This window comes from Staurois parvus, unplaced genomic scaffold, assembly GCF_062004578.1.
Source record: "Staurois parvus isolate SC_StPar_1 unplaced genomic scaffold, SC_StPar_1.0 ptg000715l, whole genome shotgun sequence".
Lineage (NCBI taxonomy): Eukaryota > Metazoa > Chordata > Amphibia > Anura > Ranidae > Staurois > Staurois parvus.
The window spans coordinates 3692114-3717624 of NW_028318511.1; the positions used below are offsets into that span (position 1 = coordinate 3692114).

General features: G+C 41.2%; 1 protein-coding gene across 1 annotated transcript in view; it reads right to left on the minus strand.

Moving 5' to 3' along the window:
- The window catches only part of LOC149445619 (mucin-2-like), a 124678-nt gene that overhangs the window by 33024 nt on the left and 66143 nt on the right, over positions 1 to 25511 (minus strand). Inside the window, 5 exon segments of the mRNA XM_089653505.1 lie at positions 1757 to 1895; positions 4959 to 5110; positions 7119 to 7219; positions 12135 to 12184; positions 19427 to 19682. Coding sequence (XP_089509631.1) covers positions 1757 to 1895; positions 4959 to 5110; positions 7119 to 7219; positions 12135 to 12184; positions 19427 to 19682 — 698 coding nt within the window.

Below are 25511 nucleotides of genomic sequence, written 5' to 3' on the forward strand. Positions count from 1 at the left end.
TAAAGGTTGTCACCCAGCTCAGCACCTCTGTGGACTATTACAGCCCATCTTGAGCTTGAAGACTAAACTTCACGCTAGACTAAACTTCACCTCTGAGCTCCTTGATTGCCTTGCAACGTCTTCATTTGGACTGTATGAGCAGAACCTGGGAACATTGGAATCCAGGGGAAGCATACAGACCTCAGGAATGTACCTGTAACCCCCCCCCCTCTTCTCTTCCGAGGGGATAACTTGGAGGACTGGACATTCACATTGAACTGACAAAGAAGTCCTGATAACTGCATTGGAGGAGTGGTAAAAAGTGAAGGAGTACAGAGCCCATGAGTGTTAAAGATACGTGCAACTTTGCTTTGTGTAATAGTCCACAGCTGTTGGTGAGCGCGGGAATATTGGAGGGGGGCAATGCAATGTGATTGCTGCACCAACTGTAGAAAAGCTACTGCACAATATCACTAATGGTCTAAAGACTGAACAAATTTGCTTAACAGTGCAGATTGCATTAGACACTGATCACATGAATTGTACATGTAAATAATGTGTTAATAGGTTGGACTTTTCTGCACTTAGAAATTGGCAGCACTGACATTATCTTTTTGTGTCAAACAGAATGATCATTCTTAGTTCGTTTTCCTTTTCTGAGCAGTTTTGAAGTTGCCATTATGAACCAAAACATTCAGGTCTTCTATAATGTGATCTGGTTGTGAAAAATGATATCTCACAGGTGTACAGGAATCATCTTCCTTATGTTCTTTAAGGCTCGGTTCATACTGCCGGGACTTGGGATCCGACTTGTGAGACCCCAAGTCACATGGCATGAAATCCCATGTTAGTCAATGAGAGCTGTCTTAATTAGCACTACTGAAGTCCGTTCTGACTTTAGAAAAGGTTTCTGTACCACTTCAAGGTGACTTCTATCTGACTTGTGCCCATAGACTTTAATGGAAGTCGCCTCCAAGTCGGATCCTCATCTATATTGATGTAATTTGGATCTGACATTACAGGAAGATTTCCTAGGAATTCCCTGAAAGTTGCTTCAGAGTTGCTTCAAATTCGCCTCAAAGTAGTACTCAAGTCACCTGGCATAGTTGCACTTTAAGTCATGCAACGTTCAGGTCGCAGTAGTGTGAACCAAACCTTAAGGATACATTCACCTTTAGGAACATGTTCCACCCAATTTTAGGCTGGAACATTTAACATCTGATGATCCCGAGTGCAATGCTTTACAGGCTCCTACACAATTGTAAATGCACATTTTTTACCTGCAAAAAATGTGCATTTAATATTGTTTTTGAAAGGTGAACTTATCCTTTAATGACATATTTGTGCAAATTCATTTGTGCTTGTAATTTCTGTCCTACGTCACCAATGTAAGGTCTCTGGCTACAAATTTTGCATTGAATGAGATAAATGTAAAAAGGAAAAAATTCTTACCATACATTACTGCTTCCTTTAGGTGGGGCTAGCATCACTGGGCCTTTTCTTGAGATCTTTAGGAGTCCTAACCTCATGAAAAGACCCTCCAGCACTGTGTAGGATTGGCTTCTAGTGAGATTTGGGCTCCTCAGCTTTCCCAGGATTCCAGGTGAAGGTCCAGTGATGTCACCCTTACCTAGGAGAGCTCACTAGACGATGGAATTTTAATATTTCTTAGAGGGGGTATGCTTTATCAGGATGCAATAACTGTGGTAACAGTTCAGAAACCATTATTATCGACATAATATCAACATGTATTAAGACAAAAACAGTAAATTTGTACCTGAACCAATGTGTATTCACAAGCTCCACTAAAGGTGAATTGCTTGTTATCAAAGGATATGTGATGACCATCTCCATAAACGGAACAGCTCCCCAGGCACTGTTTGTGGGTACACTGCCACTTCCTGTTCTTGCAGGTGCTAAATAGTGATGCAGATAAGAGTACCATCAAATTTTTCCTAGATATACCTTTGTCATACTTTGCCTTGCTAGATATTATAAACATGAATTGTGACTGTCACTGATGGTTATCTTATTATAATTCTTGTTTTTTTAATACGTATATGTAAACTCAATAAGTAAAAGGTCATATAATCCTTAAAACGGTAATGTAATTCCAAAAGCAATTTTACAAATATTTAAACCTCAACTTCAGGAATTTGAAAAATATCTAACCTCACAGCGGCCTTGCTATTTCCAGGCAGGAAGAATGAACTATGAGAGCTCTCATCGGCACCCTCATAGTTCAGTAAAAACTACAAGCCGTGAGCCACAATTACTGGCAGTTCTTGCAGTCTATTCATTCACAGGAAACTGTAAATAAATGATATGGTGTGCGTAGACCCTGCACGTCCATCCTTTTTTTAAATGTGACAGCAGGTGAGAGGAGAAGAACCCCCACCCGCTGTCAAAGAGAGGAGAACGCTGACGGCAGGAGGTGGGTGCATAGGCACAGATTATCTATTATACCCTAAATATGGGTATAACATGTAACATGCTCCTAATGGTGAACGTAACCTTTAAAATAATATCTGGTGATCTTGCCATGAAGCAAGGCCGGATTTAGCCTGTCTGATGTGGGGGTGCAGTAAAAAAACATCAGGGGTCCAGAGGATGCGAGGTCAACAGGGCAGTGTATAGAAGTCAGTAGGGCAGTGTACAGGGGGGCCAGCAGGACAGAGAGATAGGGACAGCAGTTTGTAGGGCACAATACAGAGGCCATTAGTTTGTAGGGCAGTTTACAGCAGGTTATCAAGGCAGTGTACAGGGGTTAGCAGGGCAGGATACAGGGGTCAGCAGGGGAATGTACAAGACTCAGTAGGGCAGTGTATAGGTGGTCAGTAGGGCAGATAATAGGGGTCAGTGGGCAGAGGATGGGAGATCAGGGGAGTGTACAAGTGTCAATGGGTCAGTATACAGGGGTTCAGTAGGGCAGGAGATGGGGTCAGCAAGGAAAAAAACAGAGGTCAACAGACAAGATAACGGGGCAACAGGGTAGAGAACAGCAGTCATCAGGGCAAACAAAAGGCAGTAGGGCAGAAGTCAGAGCAGTAGGGCAGAGAAAAGGGGGTTAGCAGGACATAGGACAGTGGTCTGAAGGGCAGTGTATGAGGGTCAGCAGGATGGAGGACAGAGGTCAACAGTTCATGCTGACAGAGGTCAGCATGAGCTGCAACATAACAGCCATTGCAGATTGAGGCTGTGTCTGTAAGGGAATTTGATTTCCCCCATGTGTGCCCCCCATGTGTGCCCCCCACTGTCTCAGCATAAATCCCCCCGCAAAATAAAAACAGCACTAATCAGCACACTCCCCCCAAGCATAACTTCTGTCTACAAGCCAAAATTGTCCCCAAACAGTGCACAAATCCTCCCTCCTCCCAGTATAAACCCCCATCCCAGCACAAATCTTTGCCTCTCAATCCCGCCTCCAATACCCCCAATTCCACCCTCCTAGCACAAATCACCCCTCCATGAACACATCCACTTTTCTCTCAAATTTCCCATCCAAGCACAGATCCAAAATTTTCCTTCTTAGCATATTATTATTATTATTATTATTTCAGGTACTTATTATAGCGCCCTCAATTTACGCAGCGCTTTACATATATATTATACATTCACATCAGTCCCTAACCCTCAAGGGGCGTACAATCTAAGGTCCCTAACCCTCAAGGGGCGTACAACCTAAGGTCCCTAACCCTCAAGGGGCGTACAATCTAAGGTCCCTAACCCTCAAGGGGCGTACAATCTAAGGTCCCTAACCCTCAAGGGGCGTACAATCTCATCCCCCTCAAATTCCCCCCCAGTCCCCCCTCTTAACCCAAATTCCCTCCCCACCTCCTAGCACAATCCCCCCCATCCCTCTTCTTGCACAAATCCCCCACTAATTCCCCCCCAGCACAAACCCCCCCACACCCCTTCTTACACAAATCCCCCCACTAAACCCCCTCCTAGCACAACCCCCCCTCAATCCCCCCTGCTAGCACAAATCCCCCTTGCTAATCCCCCCTCCTAGCAAAAACCACCCCCATTCCCCCCTTCTAGCACAAATCCCCCCATTCCCCCTTCTAGCACAAATCTCCCCACTAATCCCCCTTCTAGCACAATCCCCCCCCCCCATCCTCCAATCCCCTCCCTGTAACATATTTTCCTAAATTCCTCCTCCTAGCACAACCCATTCCAAAGTACCCTTCCCAGCACAGATCCTCTCCCTTTCCAAATCCCCCCCCTCCTCCCACCAACCACCGTGTCCCTTTCCAGAACAAATAGCCCCTTCTCATCCGGAGCACATATGACTGTTTCCCCCCACACCTCCTCCTCATTATGTACAATTTGCCTGTAAGCTCCCCCATCCTCCCAACTTACAGTCCAGAAGTGCAGGCTGTGCTGTGCCCTGCCCCCTCCTCCTGTCAGAACAGTGCTGCTCCATATAGCTGAAGACACCGGATCACTCCGACCATCCGGGTGTACACAGTTTCATTACCCTCCTCTACCCACATTTCCTGCCGTGGGAGATACGCACTTCTTGCAGGAGATAGGGGCGGGTAATGATGAATGGAATGATCCTGTGCTTCTCCTTGCTCTCTTTTCTTTGTCACTTTTTGGACTTAACTGCTCCAGACTCCCTTTCCCTTGTCCCGGCTCTTAGTGTGGGGATGGGGAGGAAGGAGCTCAGTGGTCTTTGGGGGGCACAACTGAAATCTGGGGGGGGGGGGGCCCAGCACCCCCCTAGATCCAGACATGCCTCGAAGGTCCTTGTTCAGTTACTTCCTGTTATAGGATGATGCTGTCTACCTTTTCTGTTTTTAGGGCATATGGTGTGCTTGTGGAAACATAGGCCTGCTTTTGTATTCTAGGACTATTCAGTTTTAGGTTAGCATATGTTAGTCTTCCATTCAAAAAAATAAATTGAGCATTAATGGACATTTAATCTTGGTAGTAGAATAACAGTATGCTCCATAGACAAGAATAAAATGTTGTACCAAGTATTGCAAGCGACAGAGATGGTGGTGCCTGGACTGTATGCAGCTTCATTGTGGATACATGAACATTTTTCTTCAGGGATACAGTCTCCTTTTCCATCAGAAACCAAACCTTTAGGACAAGCACAGCCTGAAATGCACTGGGAACTGTACTGTAGGGGAACAAATGAAAATTCCACATAAATAGAGAAAAAGAAATATGTTGAAGAGCTTATAAAAAATAATAATAACCTATTTAGATTTAGGAACAGTAAATTGGCGAGTGAGCGACCAGATATGATTATTGCACCACATCCCTTAAAATTGCAAATATTCAATAGAGAAGACGGGACTTTCAGGGTGCATGAACATGAATACCAAACATATTAAACAGTTACATAATTTTTATTGTAGTTACTCCCTACATGTTTCGCCCCCACAGGCTTCTTCAGGGGAGATTTTTGAAGAGATTTCAACCGCCGAGGCAGTCTAAAGGTATATCAAAAATAATTATACAATTACCAAACAACGTTAATATATGCATTACAAAGTATTTAATCAAATAAATATATATATGGGACTCAATGGCTCACCCTGGATGTGAAAGCTCACAGAGCTACAAGGAAAAGCCAGTGAGGGCGAAACATGTAGGGAGTAACTACAATTATATAATCAAGTTTGAATCTCAGTTCCACTCTTAGTACTGAAATTGTTTTTATGTTTCTGTATTTTTTACTTTTTTTGTTTTAAAAAAAAATACAAAATAAAAATGATAAAACTTTTTAACATGTTTGGTATTCATGGTCATGCACCCTGAAAGTCCCATCTTCTCAATTGAATATTTGCTATTTAGATTTAGACTAATATAAGCGCTGGCATTGCTAACCTTCTTCTGAAAATGCTAGTTGCCTGGCTGCCACATTTCATTCTGGCTTCAGTACTCTCTGTGTCACTATCGTGGATCAAGAATGCAGCAAATGGAGAAAGAGTGAAGTCAGAACTCCTAATTTATTGCTTATAAAGTTTAGAAAATTAATCATCAAGACAGTCAGGCAACTAGCCTTTTCAGAAGTAGAGGCCAACAAGGGCAGCATACAAATTGCACTTAATACTGCTCTGTATAAAGGAAAATTCAATTCAGGAAGAAAAATCACTAATAACCGCATACTGTTTATATTAAGAGCTGCAGCAGAAACTCACACTGACAGCTCCAGTTTGTAAGTCTTTTCCTATGAGTAGAAGGTAAATCTAGATATACATGTACAGTTTCTTTTTTCATTCAAGCAGTCGGTTGAGCAAAAGCAAAAAAAAAAAAAAAGACAGATCAACAATGTGTGATACAGGGATCTTTCCCTCTCTGCTATTGTATTCTGATAGGGAGACCCCCCCCCACCACTAGAATACACTGAGCAGCGCTTTCAGCCATTGGCTGCAAGCACTGATCGAATGCTGGTTTTCCAGCAAGAATGTTTGACAGAAGCCGGTCATTAGAACTGAACCAGCCAACTTTTGGTACTTGTGTACCCAGCGCTACATAATGCGGACAGATCCCTGCACAAGTGATGTTGATGCGGGAATTTCCCCTCGCCAGAAAACACTGATCAGCTCTTCCAGCCATTGGCTGCAAATGCTCATCCAATGCTAATTTACCATCAAGACAGTTTGACAAAAGCCAGTCGTTAGACTGACTTCTGTTGACCAGACAGCGGTATACGTGGAACTGAAGTTACGGTATGTACGGTATGTGTGTACCAGGCTTAAGTCTCCACTTAAGTCAGGCTTAAGTGTTTCTGGATGAAACAGCATTGTGTGAAATTGCTAGCATATTATTGAAATTTGCAAAAGCAGAAAGTTGTCTGAGATAGGCTTTAGCTCTTGCTAAATAGACAAATTAACAGGACATTTATTTTTCCCATATGGCAATTGGAAAAAAAAAAGCATAAGTAAATAACTATTTGCATAGTTATGATTAAATATTGAGTTTTGTCATGAGTTCTTTTAAATGGAAAGTGGAGCATAATTTGCAATTGGACACCAAAGAATTATGATCAGCAAGTCAAAAAGTGGAATAAATACTTCCTACAAACAACATTAATCAATGATGCAAATGTTAAAATCTGCTTAATCAAAAGAACAAAAAGTCAGGAATGTAATTTGTATGTTATTGCCACATTTACTTACACAGTCCATGTCTAGTGTGTCACAGCTCTTCTGACACTCCACACCTTTAGTTCCCTTTGGCGCAGTGGAGCAATTAAGATAAATCAGTGGATGGGTGCAAACTGGAAAGGGAATAAAGGAAAACCATAAGATTAGAATGGCCTTGTGTCAGCAATTATTATTATGCCGCCCCCCCGCTCATTGATTCTTTCCTCCAATTTGTTGCGGTTCCACCAATCCCTTGGCTCCAACATCTCTCCCTTGGGGCTCCACCGATCCTCTGGGGCTCCAGCAATCTGCTCCTTGGGGCTCCACCAATCCCGATCCCTGGCATCTGTCCCTTTCTGGCCAGCTCTCACTCCTCCCCCTCCCCGCTGGCTGCAGCTGTCATCAGGATGCAGAGCAGGAGGAAGGGGAGGGTGGTAGACATGTGTTTACCAGTCCTCTTTATTTCCTTGAATGGATATAGTGAGCAATCAGTAGTGATTGCTCCTTTATCCATTCATCACTGAAGACTGTTTACTATACTACAGTCTTGTGAATACATAGGAGTCTCTATACAGACTATACGGTGCAGCTCAGGCTGCAGAGAAATTGACTGTCTCAAAAAAGAGACATCAGGGGTCTGCTTAGACCTCTGATATCTCTGCAAAGCCCCCCATAACACCCCCAAAAGCACAAAATTTTAAAAAATAAAATTGTAAAATCAAATAAAAAAAACACAACATAATAAGGCCTTGCTCATGCAGGGAATACTACAGTGTACGCCCCTGCAAGGACGTTTTTACTTGCACAGGGATGCACAGGCATTCCATGCATCCCTGTGCAGGCAGTCCCATTGATGTCATTTCGAATGTAGCAACTGCACGAACACTGACATTGCCATCCATGTGAGTCTGGATGTATGTCCCTGAGCTCACACTGTCTGCATTTGGGGTTTACACAGATGTCAGATTGGAAGCAGTGGCTGTGCCCATGCAGCCGCTGCATCCCAACTGACAGGAATTTTGTCATTCAACTGGCACGGAACATCTGGGCATCCCCATACGGGTAAACATGGTCCTCCATTGGCATACACTTTAGTACGCCCCATGTGAATGAGGCCTTAGTAGTAATTTAGCAGGAATTTTGCAGGTTATGTTGTGTTTGTGTACACTAATAATGATTTTAGTGTATTTTTTGTGAAAACAGCAATTTGATGAACGTTTGTGCAACTATTGCAGGGCTTAAAAAATCAATAGCTTTTTCTTTTATTCTATAGGTCCTTTGCTTTCATTAAATGCATTGTTTGGGGGGTGGGGGTCTTTTACAAGGGAAAAATGATAGCCTCAGATTTTAGAGTAAATTATGCCTATTCACAGTTTTGCGAACCTTCAATTTTCACCATTTTACAAAAAAGGCACAATTCAAAATGTAAAAATATTTGTGAAGGACTAACGCAATAAGATTTTACCTTTAAATCTAGTAGAACATTCAACAAGAATTTTATAAATTTCACCATGTATTTATCCACTAATAAAGATTATTAATTAATTAGTGTATTTTTAGTGAAAATAGCCATTTGATGAACATTTGCGCAAATATCACAGGGCCTGAAAAATCAGTAGCACCTGCCATTCACAAACTCTAAAAGCTGTAAAGGAAAAATAAGAACACAATGGAAAAATTAAAAAAATAGTCTGGCCACCTGAGATTAAAGGTGGAGAGCAGGACCTGGCAGTGAAAGGGCTAAAGAACTCTCAAGGCCCAAGTTAGCAATACTACCAGCCCACTTTGCTGCCTTGAAGAGTGTCCCAGAGCAAGAGATTTAGGTAGCTGTGAGGCTGTCCTAATGAGAGCTTGCTGGATATTGCATCTGACAGCCCAATCCCTTGTAGGTCCTGGGGGTGTAGAGGTACTCACACTGTCCCTTGTATCCTGCTGCTTTGGATGAGCCTGCTTCCAGGTCTTTCACTGTGCTAGTCTTTCCCTGGCTAGGTAGGCTGTCTTTTCATTTAAACTGCAAGGTAGTGGAGCCCTCTTTCCAGCTTCCTTTCCTTCCTTCTCCTTCCTCAGCTCTAGCCTGTAGGCAGAGCCCCCTTTCCCTTGGGTCCCCTTCCAGGCCTCACGATCCTCAGCATTCCATCTTCCACCAGACTCCCCTTCTGGTTAGGCACTTTAACATTTATAGGCCCACCTCATCACCCTTCCAGACCTCCTGCCTGCGATTGGTCAGTTGCCATAAATATGCAGATTACTGTCTCTTGGCCTCCACCCACTAGCTTCTAAAATCTTCTGGAAGATTCTCTAGAACCAGGGGGAGGTACCAGAGTCCTGACCTTTAGAGCCCTCCAACCTGACCTAAAGTAAACCCAAACTAATTCCCCAGGGTCACCACACTACTGTGAGCCATTAAATGTTCCTCACTCTAATTGCCGATTAGAGGGTGTTACACATGAAAGGTCCCTCTCTCACATTTTCATTAGTTGATAAAACATTGGAATTGATTTGCGTCATAGTTTTCATCAATCGACGAAAATTCGAATTGATTTTCGCTTAGTTTTTGTCACTAAAAACATGTTGCTGACGAAAATTATAATGAAAATATTTTCATCAACGAATTTTACACTGCTGGGCACCAAAGCATGTCAAGGTTGTATTATAAGGTGATAGACAGCAGGTAACAGATTTTTATTACAGGAGACATTGTATATCTTTTCCACAATAGGAAGCCATCCTGATAGCAATTCTTTTTTTTTTTTTGCAAATAAAATTCAATTTTAACCCGTAAATGTAAGCAGAGTTCTGGTGAAACCATAACTACTCTTAGAATGTTCCCTGCCCCTCCTAACACCAATTCTGTTTAACCTGTGTAAGAAAAGATATGTATACTTACCTATAATCAAGCAGCTCGCACGATCTCCCCCCAACAGCTGCAGGAAAATAGAAGGAGCACTTGACAATGGCTGGTAATGCCCAAGTGGAGACATCTCCCATAGGATTACTATGGCCCATCCATTGTCAGCACTCCCTCCTCTCCCCTGCAGCCAATCACATGACTAGACTGGAGCAGCCTGAAACTAAGTCAGCATACTGATCTTTTCTTACACAGGTTAGACAGAATAGGTGTTAGGAAGGGGGAGGGAGTGTTTTTAAGAGTAGTTCCCAGAGTAGTGTTTTTAAGAGGAGTTTAACCAGAATTCTACTTTAAAGCATAGTTCCACTCACACTGTAAAAAAATACAAATCAGCAGCTACAAAAACTGTAGCTGCTGACATTTAAAAAACAGCCACTCACCTGTCCCACGATCCCGCGGTGTCCTCAACGCAGCCCGTTTCACCAGCCATTTGGTGTTCCAGGCGCCGGCACCTTCAGTGTGGGCACCCGGCTGTAACAGCTGTGACTTCACAGCCGGGTGCCCATTGTGCATGCGCGAGTAGCGCTGTGCTTCCTGAATGGCCCTGTAGTCTTCTGGGACCTGTCACGTGTCCCAGAAGACTATGGGGAGGGAGGGTAGGAGGACAACTTCCGCTTCTAATCGCCTAGGCGATCGCAGTGGAAGTGGGAGCGGGTACCTGTCAATTTCGGGTACCTGCTCCCCAAAGGTGCCAATCCTTAATAGGGAGTGGGGGACCAGTCTTTAAAGTGGAACTTCCCCTTTTGGGTGGAGGTCTGTTTTAACTCTTAAAGCCCAATTGAAATTCCAGTAGTTTAAATTAGCTGAATATACAGTAACTGGATTCACACTTTTCTCTGTAGGACACAGATGTATGGTAATGAATGAATGGCCCATATAGTTTCCCTTTTCTTTTTACACTAAACCACAGTACATAGATGTGAACCAGTCACAAAGGAAAGAATGGAATTTCTACTTGATATGAATGTTCATGGAGGAAAATGCATGTGTTTTATTGCATGAAAATGAAAATATGAATGGGTCCTCAAGGTGCAGTGAAACAAAAGGTGTAAAAAGTCTTACAGATGAGAACACTTTGGCAACCACAGCCTGGAAAGCTTGGTTCCTCCCAGCATACAGCAAGAATGGGTCTCTCTGCAGAGGTCCAATATGCAAAATGCTGAGTCAGACCTATTTTATATCTCTGCAATCTGCAAAGCTCATGCTTATTGGTTGTTAGAGAGCTTCAGCTCTGACTTAGCATAGGTAAAAATGTAAATTGGACACAATGAGGGGCCAATCTCAGTGTAGAGGGTTAAAAATGTATTGGTAACAAGAGGTATAAAAACTACTTACAAACGTAAGAAGTGTTAAAGCATGGTAAAAGAATGCCTTTGGTAAGCCCTCAGTCTGCCAGTGATGTGAAGATGGATCCTGGTTATGCAGGATGAGCAGAGATGCAGCCGTCAGTAGTCAGCAATGCAGAGAGTTTTTGAACATGGTGCCGAAACCAGCGTGGACCACAAGGAAGTCAGGACCTCGGCGGGCGACCAATGGCAAGGCAGGAACAGAGTCAGGTGGCGCGTTTCAAAGCACTTGCTTCTTCTTCAGATCTTCAGGTCTGGCAGACTGAGGGCTTACTAAAGGCATTCTTTTACCATGCTTTAACACTTCTTACATTTGTGAGTAGTTTTTACACCTCTTGTTATCAATACATTTTTAACCCTCTACACTTAGATTGGCACCTCCTTGTGTCCAATTTATCTTCTACAGTGTTCTGATTTGCTCTATGGGGAGCTGCCTTCGCCATCCATCCTCCACTTAGGACCCTTGGAATATGGACTATCATGTCTCCATTTGTCGCTTTATCGTCACCCAATTTTGATCTCATTATTATTGTACGCCTATTCCCTGTTTTATTTCTCCCGCTGCATCTGTCATTTGTCACTAACCATATCTAGACTTTTATTTGTGTGGTCCTCTTCCAGCACCGTTTTGTTTTTATTATAGGTAAAAATGTAAGCTGTCCTGTTTTTTTTCACCACACATCGAAACCATAAGAAATAATTCTATGTGTTTTGTCCTTGTAATAGTATTGCATTGAACAGTGTAGCCCAACATTTTTGTTGTGAAAAAACAAGGAGCATGGTATATAGATTTACCTGGTCTAATGACTTGACCCATACAGTTTAGCTGGCCTTTGTTACATGTGCTGTAGGAAAAAAAAACAGATACAAATTTTAGTTATATGAATTATTATTCAAACCTAAAATAAATATTGGTCACAAAATGTACAAGATCTACATGTCTTTATCAAAGTAGAACTATAGGCAAAACTTTTTTTTTCCATCTTGGATAGAGTAAAGAAGGGTATAACTCCTGTCAATTTTTCTTTTGCCACCTGTGTCCCATTGTGGAGATTTCCCTTTGCTTCCTGTACCACAGCCAAACAGGAAGTGAAAGGAAATCCCTGCAAATTAAGGGAATTCCTTGGGAACCCGCAGGTCACCACAACTAGTGTCCCCAATGGAAGATTTCCCCTCTAATACTGTTCTGGGGACAACCCTAAATTTGGGATTTTCTTTTACTTTCACTTTCAATGATAACAGTAAACAGGACGGTAAATTTCCTGGATGGGGGCAAAGACAGCAATAAAAACTGACAGGGATTCTAATCCCTCTCAATTCTATCCAAATTTAAAAAAAAACTGTTTGCCTTTAGTTATACTTTAGAATGTCCTATCTCGAATTAGGACAATATTGATAGGTGAAATAAACTAATCCAGCTCTTACAATGTTACTAAACCCACAACAGTAAAATCAGTCTGTAAATGCAGTAAAGCATGCTTGTTATACTCACTGTGGAACCTAAGGGGTTAATCCTCTGTATTGTGTAAAAATGCTGTTTGATCCTGACTTCTCTGCCCCTCCTTTTGTTCAAATGTCCATGCTGATAAGACAGACTGAACCCATAGCCCTTCTGCACATGCTCAGTTTAATCCAATGACCACCTCTAGGCATTTAAAGGGCATATTTCCTTATATCACTTTCTCACTACCTACAGTTCCAAGAAAAAGTATGTGAACCCCTTGGGATTACGTGGAGTTTTGCATGAATTGGGCATAAAATGTGCTCTGAATGTCATCTAAGTCACAACAATAGAAGAACACAGTCTGCTGAACATAATACTACACAAACATTAGATGTTGCCATGGTTTAATTGCACATAACATGTAAACATTCACAGTGCAGGGAGGAGAAAGTATGTGAGGCCCTAGCTTAATGACTTCTCCCAGAGCTAATTGGAGCCAGGAGTGAGCCAACCTTGACTCCAATCAGTGTGATGATATTGGATGTGTTGCTGACAGCTGTCCTGCCCTTAAAAAACACACCCCTGTTTTGGGTTTACTGGTTTCAAGAAGCACTGTCTGATGTGGACCATGCCTCGCAGAAAAGAGCTCTCAGAAGACCTACGATCAAGAATTGTTGACTTGCATGAAGCTGGAAAGGGTTACAAAAGTATCTCCAAAAGCCTTGATGTTCATGTGTCCACGGTAAGACAGACTGTCTACAAATGGAGAAAGTTTAGCACTGTTGCTACTCTCCCTAGGCGAGGTCGTCCTGTAAAAATGACTGCAAGAGCACAGCGCAGAATGCTGCATGAGGTAAAGAAGAATCCCAGAGTGTCAGCTAAAGACCTACAGAAATCTCTGGCACATGCTAACATTTTTGTTGACACATCTACAATAAGGAAAACATTAAACAAGAATGGAGTACATGGGAGGACACCTCGGAGGAAGCCATTGTTGTCCAAAAAGGAATATTGCAGCACGTTTTATAGTTTTCAAAAGAGCACCTGGATGTTCCACAGCACTACTGGCAAAATATACTGTGGACAGATGAAGCCAAGATTGAGTTGTTTGGGAAGAACACACAACACTATGTGTGGAGAAAAAAAGGCACAGCACACCAACATCAAAACCTCATCCCCACTGTAAAACATGGCGGAGGGAGCATCATGGTTTGGGGCTGCTTTGCTGCCTCAGGGCCTGGACGGATTGTTGTCATTGATGGGAAAATGAATTCCAGAGTTTATCAAGACATTTTGCAGGAAAACGTACGACCATCTGTCCGCCAACTGAAGCTCCGCAGAGGATGGGTGATGCAACAGGACAATGACCCAAAGCATACAAGTAATTCAACAAAACAATGGCTGCAACAGCACAGAATACGCCTTCTGGAGTAGCCCAGTCAGAGTCCTGACCTCAACCCGATTGAAATGCTGTGGCATGACCTTAAGAGAGCGATTCACACCAGATATCCCAAGAATATTGCTATACTGAAACAGTTTTGTGAAGAGGAGTGGTCCAAAATTACTCCAGATCGTTGTGCAGGTCTGATCTGCAACTACAGGAAACGTTTGGTTGAGGTTATTGCTGCCAAAGGAGGGTCAACCAGTTATTAAGTCCAAAGGTTCACATACTTTTTCCTCCCTGCACTGTGAATGTTTACATGTTATGTGCAATTAAACCATGGCAACATCTAATGTTTGTGTAGTATTATGTTCAGCAGACTGTGTTCTTCTATTGTTGTGACTTCGAAGGGGTTCACATACTTTTTCGTGCAACTGTATCATGGTTTTGGAGGCACTAAAATACCCCCCCCCCCCCCAAATGACCCCTTTTTGGAAAGTAGAAACCCCAAGGAATTTGATAAGAGGCATGGTGAGTATTTTGCAGATATTTTTGTCACAAGGTTTTGAAAAAGAATAGAAAAAAGTTTCCTTTTATTTCTTCGTTTTCCAAAAACTTGTGGTGACAAATTAGATCTGCAAAATACTCAACATCCCTCTTAGCAAATACCTTGGAGTGTCTACTTTCCAAAAAGTGGTCATTTGAGGGGGGTGCTTCAACTATCTTGGCATTTCAGGGCCAACATTAGAAGCTCATGCCAGACAATACCCACTTTTCTAACCACTTGAAAACCAACCCTTTTCTGACACTTTTTGTTAACTTGAATAAACAGTTTTTTTGCTAGAAAATTACTTTGAACCCCCAAACATTAAATATTTTTTAAAGCAGAGGCCCTAGAGAATAAAACAGTGGGTGTTGAAAAATACTTTTTTTTAGAATTTTAATGGCCAAAAACACAATATATTGCCCAATTGCTTGATAAAATATAAAAGATGATGTTACGCCGAGTACGTGGATGCCAAAAATGACATCTTTTAAAGCCCGTGCAATGGTGACAAATTACATAAATTTGTAATATCCATAGGTGACACTTTAAAAGGCTTTACAGGTCACCACTTTATATTTCCACAGGAGGTCTAATGCTAGAATTACTGCCCTCGATCTGACATTTGTGACGATACCTCACATGCATGATGAAATCTCTGCTTACATACCGTGCTTGCGTTTGCCTTTGTGCACGAGCACAGGGATGGGAGTGGGGGTGAATTTTTTTTTTATTATTTATTTTGCTTTTTTTAATTATTTTTATACTGTACCTTTCTTTTTTTTTTCCCGATCACTTTTATTGTTGTCGCAGGGAATTAAAATATCCCTTGTGATAGAAATTAGCAGCAATAAGCAGTGACAGGTATTCTTTTCTGAGAAATCTGGGGTCTATTAGACTCTAGATCTCTTTTGTGATCAGATGCTGTGATCTTCTGTGATCAGATGCTCTCCCAATTTTAAAATGGCGCTGTTTACATCCGTCGAAAAGGAAATGCTTGTAGCTTCCGCTCTTTTAGACCATAGAGATGACTGGATGCATTCCAGCCTCCGATCAGCTCTATTGTCAGCCAGAAGAACTGCCGGCTGCATTTTTGGTTTCTGGTGGACACAGCAGACGTGGGGGGGGGATGTTGACAAAAGACCAGCGACGTACTGTAGCTGCCGCCTATTCACAGTACATTGCGGGCAGGCGGGCGGCCCAAAAACGGTTAAATAGCATTTTGGTTTGTGGTGCTCAGATGCAGAGCAGTTCCACTTTAACGAATGAAAGAGAAACAAAACAATTTTTTCCATCGCGCACATCTCTACCAATCAGATTTCACATTTTTCTCATTTGATAGCAGCAATGTGAAATTTGGTCAGTTGCAATGAATTACTACAAATTATGGAAAAGTTGTTAAAAAATTGCATCAAATCAAAAAGAATTAAAAAAACTACATTTATCTGGTGTGTTTGTCAATTTTTTAGGGAAAAAAGTAAAAATATCTGAAAATAATACATAATGGTGTAGTTTAGACAACAGGTTTAAAGGGATATGTGATGTTTAACCTCCCTAGCGGTATTCCCGAGTGTAGCTCGGGGTAAAATGTCAGTACCAAAAGCGGTAACCCCGAGCTACACTCGGGCTTACCATGCGGCGCTGCATAGGGATTCCCTGCAGAGCTTACTTGTCCTTCACTCCCGCGATGTGTCCCCTGCAGCGTCTGTGGCCATCTCCTCCGGCCGATGCCGGCATCCGGCTTCTGTGTTCCGGTCCCTGTGACATCGGGACGTACGGGCGGCGGCGGCGGCGGCGGGAAATTTGAAAATTTTTAAAAATGTAATTTTTTTCCAAATTTTACATAGTAAAACATTGCTGTTTCAACCCATTTCACATAAATTTTGTCCCTAGTGCTTTGTCCTGTCCCCTGCCTGCATTTTGTCTGTTCTTTCTGCCTGGAAACTGAGAAAAGTCCATGGCGTCCAAAAAGTGTCCCTTTAGGTCAAAAGCAGGTTTAGACCAGCTAGAGAACAGCGATAGTAAATCAGAACTACTTGCAGAATTGAGTGATAATGATTCGTGGGGGAAATTCGTCATCAGACACTGAAAACGATTTTGCGACTTTGCTCAGCAATGTGTGAACTTGCCACTATATTTCAAATTTCAGTGTTTTTGGTTTGATTATATTATTGAATTAAATGTATTATTATTATATTATTATTTTTTATGATTATTTATTAAATTATAATTTATGATTTCGTGTTATGGAAAGGTTGGTTAAAGCAGAACTGAAGTCAAAGGTTTTACATGCACATATCTGTATTTTGTAGAGAAGATAATCTGCATCAAAGCATGCTGCAAAACCATACTCCATCTGGCAGAGTGTCTCAGCAACAAGACTGTGAAAGCCCTGCAACGACTAAAATAATTAAGTAGATAGAGAGCAATGTAACTGGTGATGAACCTTCCCTGGCCTCTCCAGGCTTAACATCATTACGCACAGCTCACTCAAACAGGATTGTGTGGAAAACTGCAGAGATCTCTCTAGTCCCACCTAGGCCCACTTTAAAACTCACTTTGAATCCACCCACTGTACTTAATTGACAGCTTTGTCGTCTGTCCTGTGGTGAAGTCTGGTGGAGCAGGTTGACTTCCTATTTATGTAACCAGTGCCTTCAGTCCCTTTAACTACCCTGGATGCTTAGAAAATGACAGCGAGTAGCCAAGATAGCAGATGGTGGGATTATCAAGTGTTTTTAATGTACTAGAACTCAGTAGAAATATCTTAACATATGTAGGAGATATATGACTACATATGATGTTAGAGATACAGAATTTAATAGAACATAGTTTTGCTCAAAGCGAGCACAAAGTTAATCTATTGAAAAATCCAAGCCCAGTTGTGTTACTCAAGATGGCTATGGCTAGAAATGCTGGGGCAGGGTGTTTTTCAAAGTGATTTCTCAACATCATAAAGCATGGAGATATGGATAGATGGGGGAGTTTGCTTTGAATATAAAAAATTAATTAAATAGTTTGTGGTGCTCAGATATAATTCAGTTCCGCTTTAGGAAACTTCTGAGCTAAGGCCTGCTTCAAACCTATGCATTTTTAGTGCATTTTGCAGAAATACACTACAGTCCATTTAACCTGGTTTCCCTATGGGACAAGTTCACATCTACGTGGTTTTCAGTCGCTGCGTTTTTGGAAAGAGTCAGGGACTTTTTAAAGTTTTTAGTTCAACAGACTTCAATGGACACATGGCAGACATGCATGTAGTGCATTTTTTTAATGCATTTTGTTTTTTTTTGCCAACAGGAAAGTATTGACTTTAAATGCGACTTTGATGCAACTTTTATTCAAGTTTGGATGGGTGCAGCTTTGATGCGACTTTGTATGGAAGTGACTTTTCACTCTCTGGCATTCAAGTAGCATTAGTCACTTCCAAGTCGAACCATACAAAGTCACATCAAAGTTTCACTACATGAACAGAACTGTTTTTTATTTTTTTGCTCATAGGAAAGTATGACAGTTCTGTTCATGTAGTGTGACTTTAATGCAATTTGATGCAACTTTAATGCTATTTGAGTGCCAGAGAGTGTAAAGTTGCATCAAAATTGCATCAAAGTCACACTACATGAACAGAACTGTCTTTTTTTTTTTTTTGCTAATAGGACAGTGTGACAGTTCTGTTCATGTGGTGTTACTTTGATGCAATTTTAATGCAACTTTACACTCTCTGGCACTCAAATAACATTAAAGTTGCATCAAATTGCATCAATGTCACACTACATGAACAGAACTGTTTCCTATTAGCAAAAAAAAAAAAAACAGTTCTGTTCATGTAGTGCAACTTTGATATGACTTTACACTCTCTGGCACTCAAGTAGCATCAAAGCCACATCCATCCAAAGTCCTATCAAAGTCGCATCAAAGTCTCACCCATCCAAAGTCACATCCAAGTCGCATAAAAGTCGCAGCCATCCAAAGTCACATCAAAATAGTTGCATCAAAATCAACAAACCCAAAACGCATCAAAAATGCAAAACACACCGCAAAACAAGCCAGAAAAATGCATCAATCGCAACCCGCAGAGGTATGAACCTAGCCTTAGTCTATTTCCACACTGAATATTTTCTGTCTTCTGCAAAAACCATTTGCACAAAATTTAATGTACACCTAAAGGTTCCTGTATGGCTGTCTAGACAAGTACCAAATGTATGTGATACACAAGCCTCATAAAGTAAAAAACAAACTTCCCTGACTGAGTCAAATCCTCCTTCATTTGTGTCTCACATGCTCACCCTCCCAGATGCTGCAGCTCACAGAGGAAGGATTTCAGTAACAGAGACAATGTTGTCCATCCAGAGAGAAGTGGGCAGGACTAAGCTTGGCCGAGTGCTGATTGACAAGCTACAGCCCTGTGAAACAACAGTGACAATGCATTTTCCCATCTCAATTCATTGCAAGCAGACAGCCTACAAGAGAGTGGCAGCTCAGATCTGCATTCATGAGCCATGCAGCATTGTTATATCACACCATCACAGGTAGCTGTATTAGATGGATTTCACTACCAGGTCAATAGGTACTTGTGAGGCTTTGCAGAGAGGTCAAAAGAAGAAACTGTAAGTGCAAATGAATTTATAATTCAGTGCCGCAGCACATATTTTTAATGGGGGCCATAATTCTACTTTAAATCTTTTTATAAATAAATACTAAACTTAAGAAATTCTTACCAAGCTACCCCATTTTCCTCGATCATTTCTCCAGACTGCATGACATTGCCTTGGTAATAACAAGGGCAGGAACTGGCCTCCACACAGTCTCCATCATCATTCATATAGGTGCCATCTTTGCACACACAACCATCCACAGGAGCAAGCTCAGTGTATCTTGTAACATCTGCCTCGCTCAGGGATCGACATGTAGGCTGGAACTCATTTACATGATAGCGGTATTCCTGGGATTCTTTGCAGCTCTGTGTGTAATTTTCTGAAAAAATCAACAGATGGAATGCAATAAATACAATAAAGCATGCAATAAATACAATAATGAATACAATAAACACAATAAAGCACACAATAAATACAATACACACAATAAAGCATACAATAAATACAATAAAGAATATAATAAACACAATAAAGCATACAATAAATACAATAATGAATACAATAAAGACAATAAATCACACAATAAATACAATACACACAATAAAGCATACAATAAATACAATAAAGAATATAATAAACACAATAAAGCACACAATAAATACAATACACACAATAAAGCATACAATAAATACAATAAAGAATATAATAAACACAATAAAGCATACAATAAATACAATAAATAATATAATAAACACAATAAAGCATACAATAAATACAATAAAGAATACAAAAAAAAAATAAAGCTATGCATGTAACATTACACTTAGGTTTGAAATGAGCACATTTTCCAAGGCTGATGGCTGCTCTCTTAGATTTAGCCTGGGAAGGAATGTTGTCATTAAAGGATAAATTCACATTTCACCCATTTTTTGGGGGGAACTTGTAACATGTCCCAGTACTAAAGCCGCTGCCCCTCCCTCCCTGTGACAGAAGTACGGAGAGACGTTCCCCATACTAGCTGTCACTCTTTAAAAACAAAGCGGCTATGCGGGGCTTCTCCCACACAGCCGTGTCATTCGTTCACAGTGTTCTGTGACTGAATGAACTACAAGTCCCGACAGCCTTAGCAGCTGTCAGCTTGTAGTTCTCAATTAACTACCATGGCACTGTGGAGCGCCGTAGTAGTTCACTGAATCTTCCTGTCAGTATATCTGCTTGCCCATACATCCTGTGCAAACACACTACAAAATATTTTCCCATAGGCTATACGTTTAGGAGGCTAAAAATAAAACCTGGGTGGCTCACATACAAAGGTAAAAAAGCTATAAATATTAAGAAAAAAGCGAAACAAATATAAAAATGAAGGAACACTATCCTCATTTAAAAGTTACAAAGAATATCACAGAATATGTAAAAGGAAATAAAATTCAAATTAATTGACAGGTTGCAAAAGAGAGTAGAACAAACCCCCCAAAATTCTTCAAATATATTAACAGTAAAAAGGACAGGTTTGAGCATGTAGGCCAGTTACATGAAAATTTAGAGTGGGTGATTGGGGACAAAGAAAAGGCAAATTTCTTTAATACCTTCTTCATCTCTGTGTAGACAAATGAAAACACAGGAGCCCAAGTCCATAAGGGGAACAGTAGTAACACAGTCCCAGTTGAACCACAATGGTCTAGAATTGATATGATCCATAATAGTTTGGATAAAATAATGGTGAATAAAGCACCTAGACCAGATGGCTTACACCCCTGTGTTGTCAAAGATTTGAGATCTGTCATTTCAAAGCCACCATTTCTAATTTATAGAGACTTTTAAATGACTGGTATACTACCACTGGATTGGTGCAAGGTCAATGTTGTGCCTATATTTAGGGTCCTTTCACACGGGCGTACCGATCTTTTCATAAGTTCAGTCACGTTTTTTCAAAGAAAAAAACTGATCAGTTTACATCGGCTTTTCATCAGTTTTTTCATCACTTAATTGTAATTTTCTTGTCAGTTGCTCGTCAATTTTTACATCAGTTGTTTACATCCTTTATCAATGCAAAAATGGACTGTATGTCGGTTTACATCGGTTTACATCTGTTTATATCTGTTTTTCGTCCATTCCAGGTTTTTTTAAGGAAGAAAAATAGGGTTTTCTTCCGTTAAAAAAAAGGGATGTTAACAGATGTGGACATTAATGGATGTAAACAGATTATCATCCATTTACATCCGCTAGTCTATAGAAATACATGGGTGTCTGTTTTTCATCTGTAAATGGACAGATGAAAAACAGACATACGGAACGCTTGTGTGATAGGGGCCTTAAAAAGAAATCAAAGTCTTTACCAAATAACTACAGACTGGTTTTAACATATTTATATACAGTATATAGTGTGTCTGTGTATATATAGGTTTAATGCTGATAAATGTAAACTTATATGTTTGGGGGCTAAAAATATGCACGCATCATATATTCTCGGGAGAGAACAGCTGGAGGAGTCAATGGTGGAGAAGGATCTGGGTGTTCTGGTAGATCATAGGCTTAATAATGGCATGCAATAAAGCTGCAGTTTCAAAAGCAAAGGAAAATGCTTTCTTGTATTAAAAGAGGTATAGATTCCAAAGAGATTATAATTTTGCTGCTGTACAAATCATTAGTAAGACCTCATCTGCAATATGCAATTCAGTTTTTGGCACCAATTCACAAAAAAGATATCTGAGAACTGGAAAAGGTGCAAAGAAGGGCAGCCATAATGATAACATGCATGGAGGAGCTCATCTATGAGGAAAGATTAGAGGAGCTGAATTTATTCTTTCATGAGAAGAAGAGATTAAGAGAAAAACATGATCACCATGTATAAATACATAGGGGGTCCATATAGTGAACATGGTGTAGAGTATTCACTTTCAGGTTATTACAGAGGACAAGGGGCACTCTTTATGTCTAGAGAAAAAGTGATTTAACTCCACATATGGAAAGGCTTCTTAACAGTAAGAGCTGTGAAAATGTGGAATAGACTCACTCAAAAACTAGTTCTGAAGTCTTTTTTTTTTTAAACAGAGCTGGATGTATTCATAAATGTACAAAATATAACTGGATATACACATTTATAAGTAATAACACTAGGGGTTGATGATCCAGGAAATATCCAATTGCCTCCTGGCGGATCATCAAGAAAATAATTTCTCCCCCTTCTGGAGCAATTTGAATCATACTTTACTGGGTTTTTTCTTTCCTCTGGATTGACAGTTGGTATAGAATTGTGTATATGGAGTTTTTTTGATTGTTTATATTTTCTATTGGTTGAACTATAAGGACATGTCTTTTTTCAAGCTGGTTAACTATGTAAGAACACATGCAGTGATGTAATTCCAAAATCTGGTAAACCCTTTTTTTAAAAATAATTTTTATTGTTTTTTCAAGGAAAATACACTGAACAAAAGCATGTACATCTTCAGGCACTAACCCATGCAGGGATATCTCATTGAAAAGCATATCAAGTTAGCAGTCGGGATTTCGGCCTACGATCATAACAATGGACAGTAAAACAATAAAGAAACATAAAACAGGTGCTGCTGTTCGTGACCATCAAGTTAAGATAATTAAACATATAATCCCCAGTACCTGAGCCCCCCTCCAAGAAGTCATAAATGAGGCTCCAAGACAGGCATACATAATGCAGAGGAGTCAGGTGTCGGTAACTGTTGAGGATTCCCGTTAACCATTTCGCCCAGACTTTGTCATATATTTTAGGGCACCCTCTATGCAGATAACTATCTTTGTACAAAGGTAAAATTGCATTAAGTTGCTGTTTTCCAGAAAGTGGGAGGAGCCCACTTTTTCCAACACAGAGTGATGGCTTTTCTGGCAAAAAACAAAAGACTCACAAGCGTCTTGTCCGCCACCCCAGGAACTAGGTCCTCCACTAAACCTAAGAAACAGACTCTGGGGGATGGGTCTAAAGAAATATCCACCAGAAGTTTACTAATAGACATTATCTGCATCCAGAAAGTAGCAATTGCTGGGCAGGTCCTGAAAATATGTATAAAATCCCCGAGAGTGCAGTTAAATGCCAGCATTCTGGAGAAGAAGAGAGATTATTTTTTTGCAACCTGTAAGGGGTAAGGTAGGCCCTATGGTCTCTCAAGGACACCAGTATTTTAAAGGAACATTCCCATACATCATCCCAATCATCAGAGTCCAACCCAGGAACATCGCGGGCCCAACATTGATGGAGCAATGACAAGTCAGGGGAGGACACTCAGAAAAGGTGAGTATATAGGATTGAGGTAGGTTTTTCTGCATAATCATGGCGTAATATTCACTCCAATTCTGAGCTTTGCAGCTGGAGTGTAGCAGTAGGGAATTGGCTCTTGAAAGCATGGGACAATTTCCAGTACCTAAAAGTGTAAGAAGGGGGGGCATTATGATGAGACAAAAAATAATCTAAGGGGTGTAGAGATAAATTTGAGACCACATCTACTACAGTTTTGCTTGGTCCATACTATGGGATCAGGAAGCTGGTAAAAATGTGGCAAAGAGGGGTTATTCCATAAAGGGGTATTTGGGGATATGGCAGAGGTAGGAAAACTTTTAAAGGTGAGGCCAACTTTCCAGGCCCTAAGGGTAGTAAGCATGGAAGGATTCAGATCATAAGGAGCTGTAGAGCCTTGAAACAATAAATATTGGAGGGCCTCCACATAGCACACTACTGTAGCTTCCAAACTTGTGGTAGAGTTAAACATATCAGGTGTCAACCACCATAAGGCAGAGACCAGTTGGGAGGCATGAAAATATTTGTGACAATCTGGAAGGGCCAGGCCTCCTTGGGAGGTAGGGCACATTAGAGTAGATAATTTATACCTTGGGGGTCAAAGACGCCAAAGGAAGGAGAAAAATACCTAATTTAGATGAGTGAAAAAAGACTTGGGAATCCACTGGGGGGAGTTACAAAATAAGTAATTAAATTTAGGAAGGATTTTAATTTTAATAAGGTTAATGTGGCTGAGGAGAGACAAGGGGAGATTCTCCCATGCTTTCAGTTTAGCCTTAACAGGTGGACCACTGGAGCCAAGTTCAAGGGTATGTAGTCATTCTCCTCCCTGGAAACCATCAACCCCAAGGTATTTGCACTCCTTCACCCATTGCAGTTGCAGATCTGAGAGTGCAATCTGGCCCTGGGGTCAATGGCAAAAAGTAGGGATTTGAACCAGTTCACTCTGAGTCCCAGTAAAAGCGAGAAAGAGTTCAAGACATGCAGGGCGCCCTGCAGAGAGGGACCACCATCATTCAGAAACAACAAACGGCCATCAGCATATAGGGCGACCCTCTCCTCCAGCCACACCAGCCTCAGACTTTAATAACCAGGGACACTTGAAGTGCCTCTGCCAGTGGCTCCATGTTAATAGCAAAAAGTGCTAGAGAGAGAGGGCAGATCTGTCTGATACCCCTGGACAGAGCAATATAGGAGAAAGGAGACCTCCCAAACGAATGGCAGCAGTTGGGGAGCGGTATATTGTCTTTAGCTCTTTAATGAAAACCAAAGAGAATCCCATCCTTTTAAGAATCTCCCATAAATAGGGCCACTTCATGGTGTCAAATGCCTTTTGGATACCTAGCGAGCCAATCACTCTAGAACCCTGATTAATATGCTGGACATGAAGGTTTGTGAACAGTCTACGTAATTTAATGTCGGTGTGCCATGAACCCAGTTTGGTCTGAAGGGTAAGAGGGTATTAAGATTGCTAATCAGAAGTTTTGTTAGTCATTATTAAGGAGCGCTATCAGCCTATAGGAGCAACAGGATTTGGGATCCTTAGGAGGTTTGTATATAAGAACCACATGTGTGTCCGTAATGGAATGAGGGAGAGTGCCCATATGGAGACAGTGCGTGTATAGAGAAGCCAGAAGGGGGGCAAGCATTTTGCCATGTTCCTTATAAAATTATATGGGCAGGCCATCTAAGCCAGGTGCCTTACCAGAAGAAAAAGACTGAATCACAGATAGAACCTCCTCCGAGGTAATGCTGTGTACCAGGTGGGATCTTTCATCATCTGAAAGCCAACCCAGGACAACGGGATCCAGAACAGATGAGAGATCTGCTGAAGCTAAAGAGGACGTGTAAAGGTTTTGAATCATGAAATTCCTTGAGAATGCCCTCTACATCGGTAATAGTCTCGCCCAGGGGCGGACTGACAACTCAAGGGGCCCCCGGGCA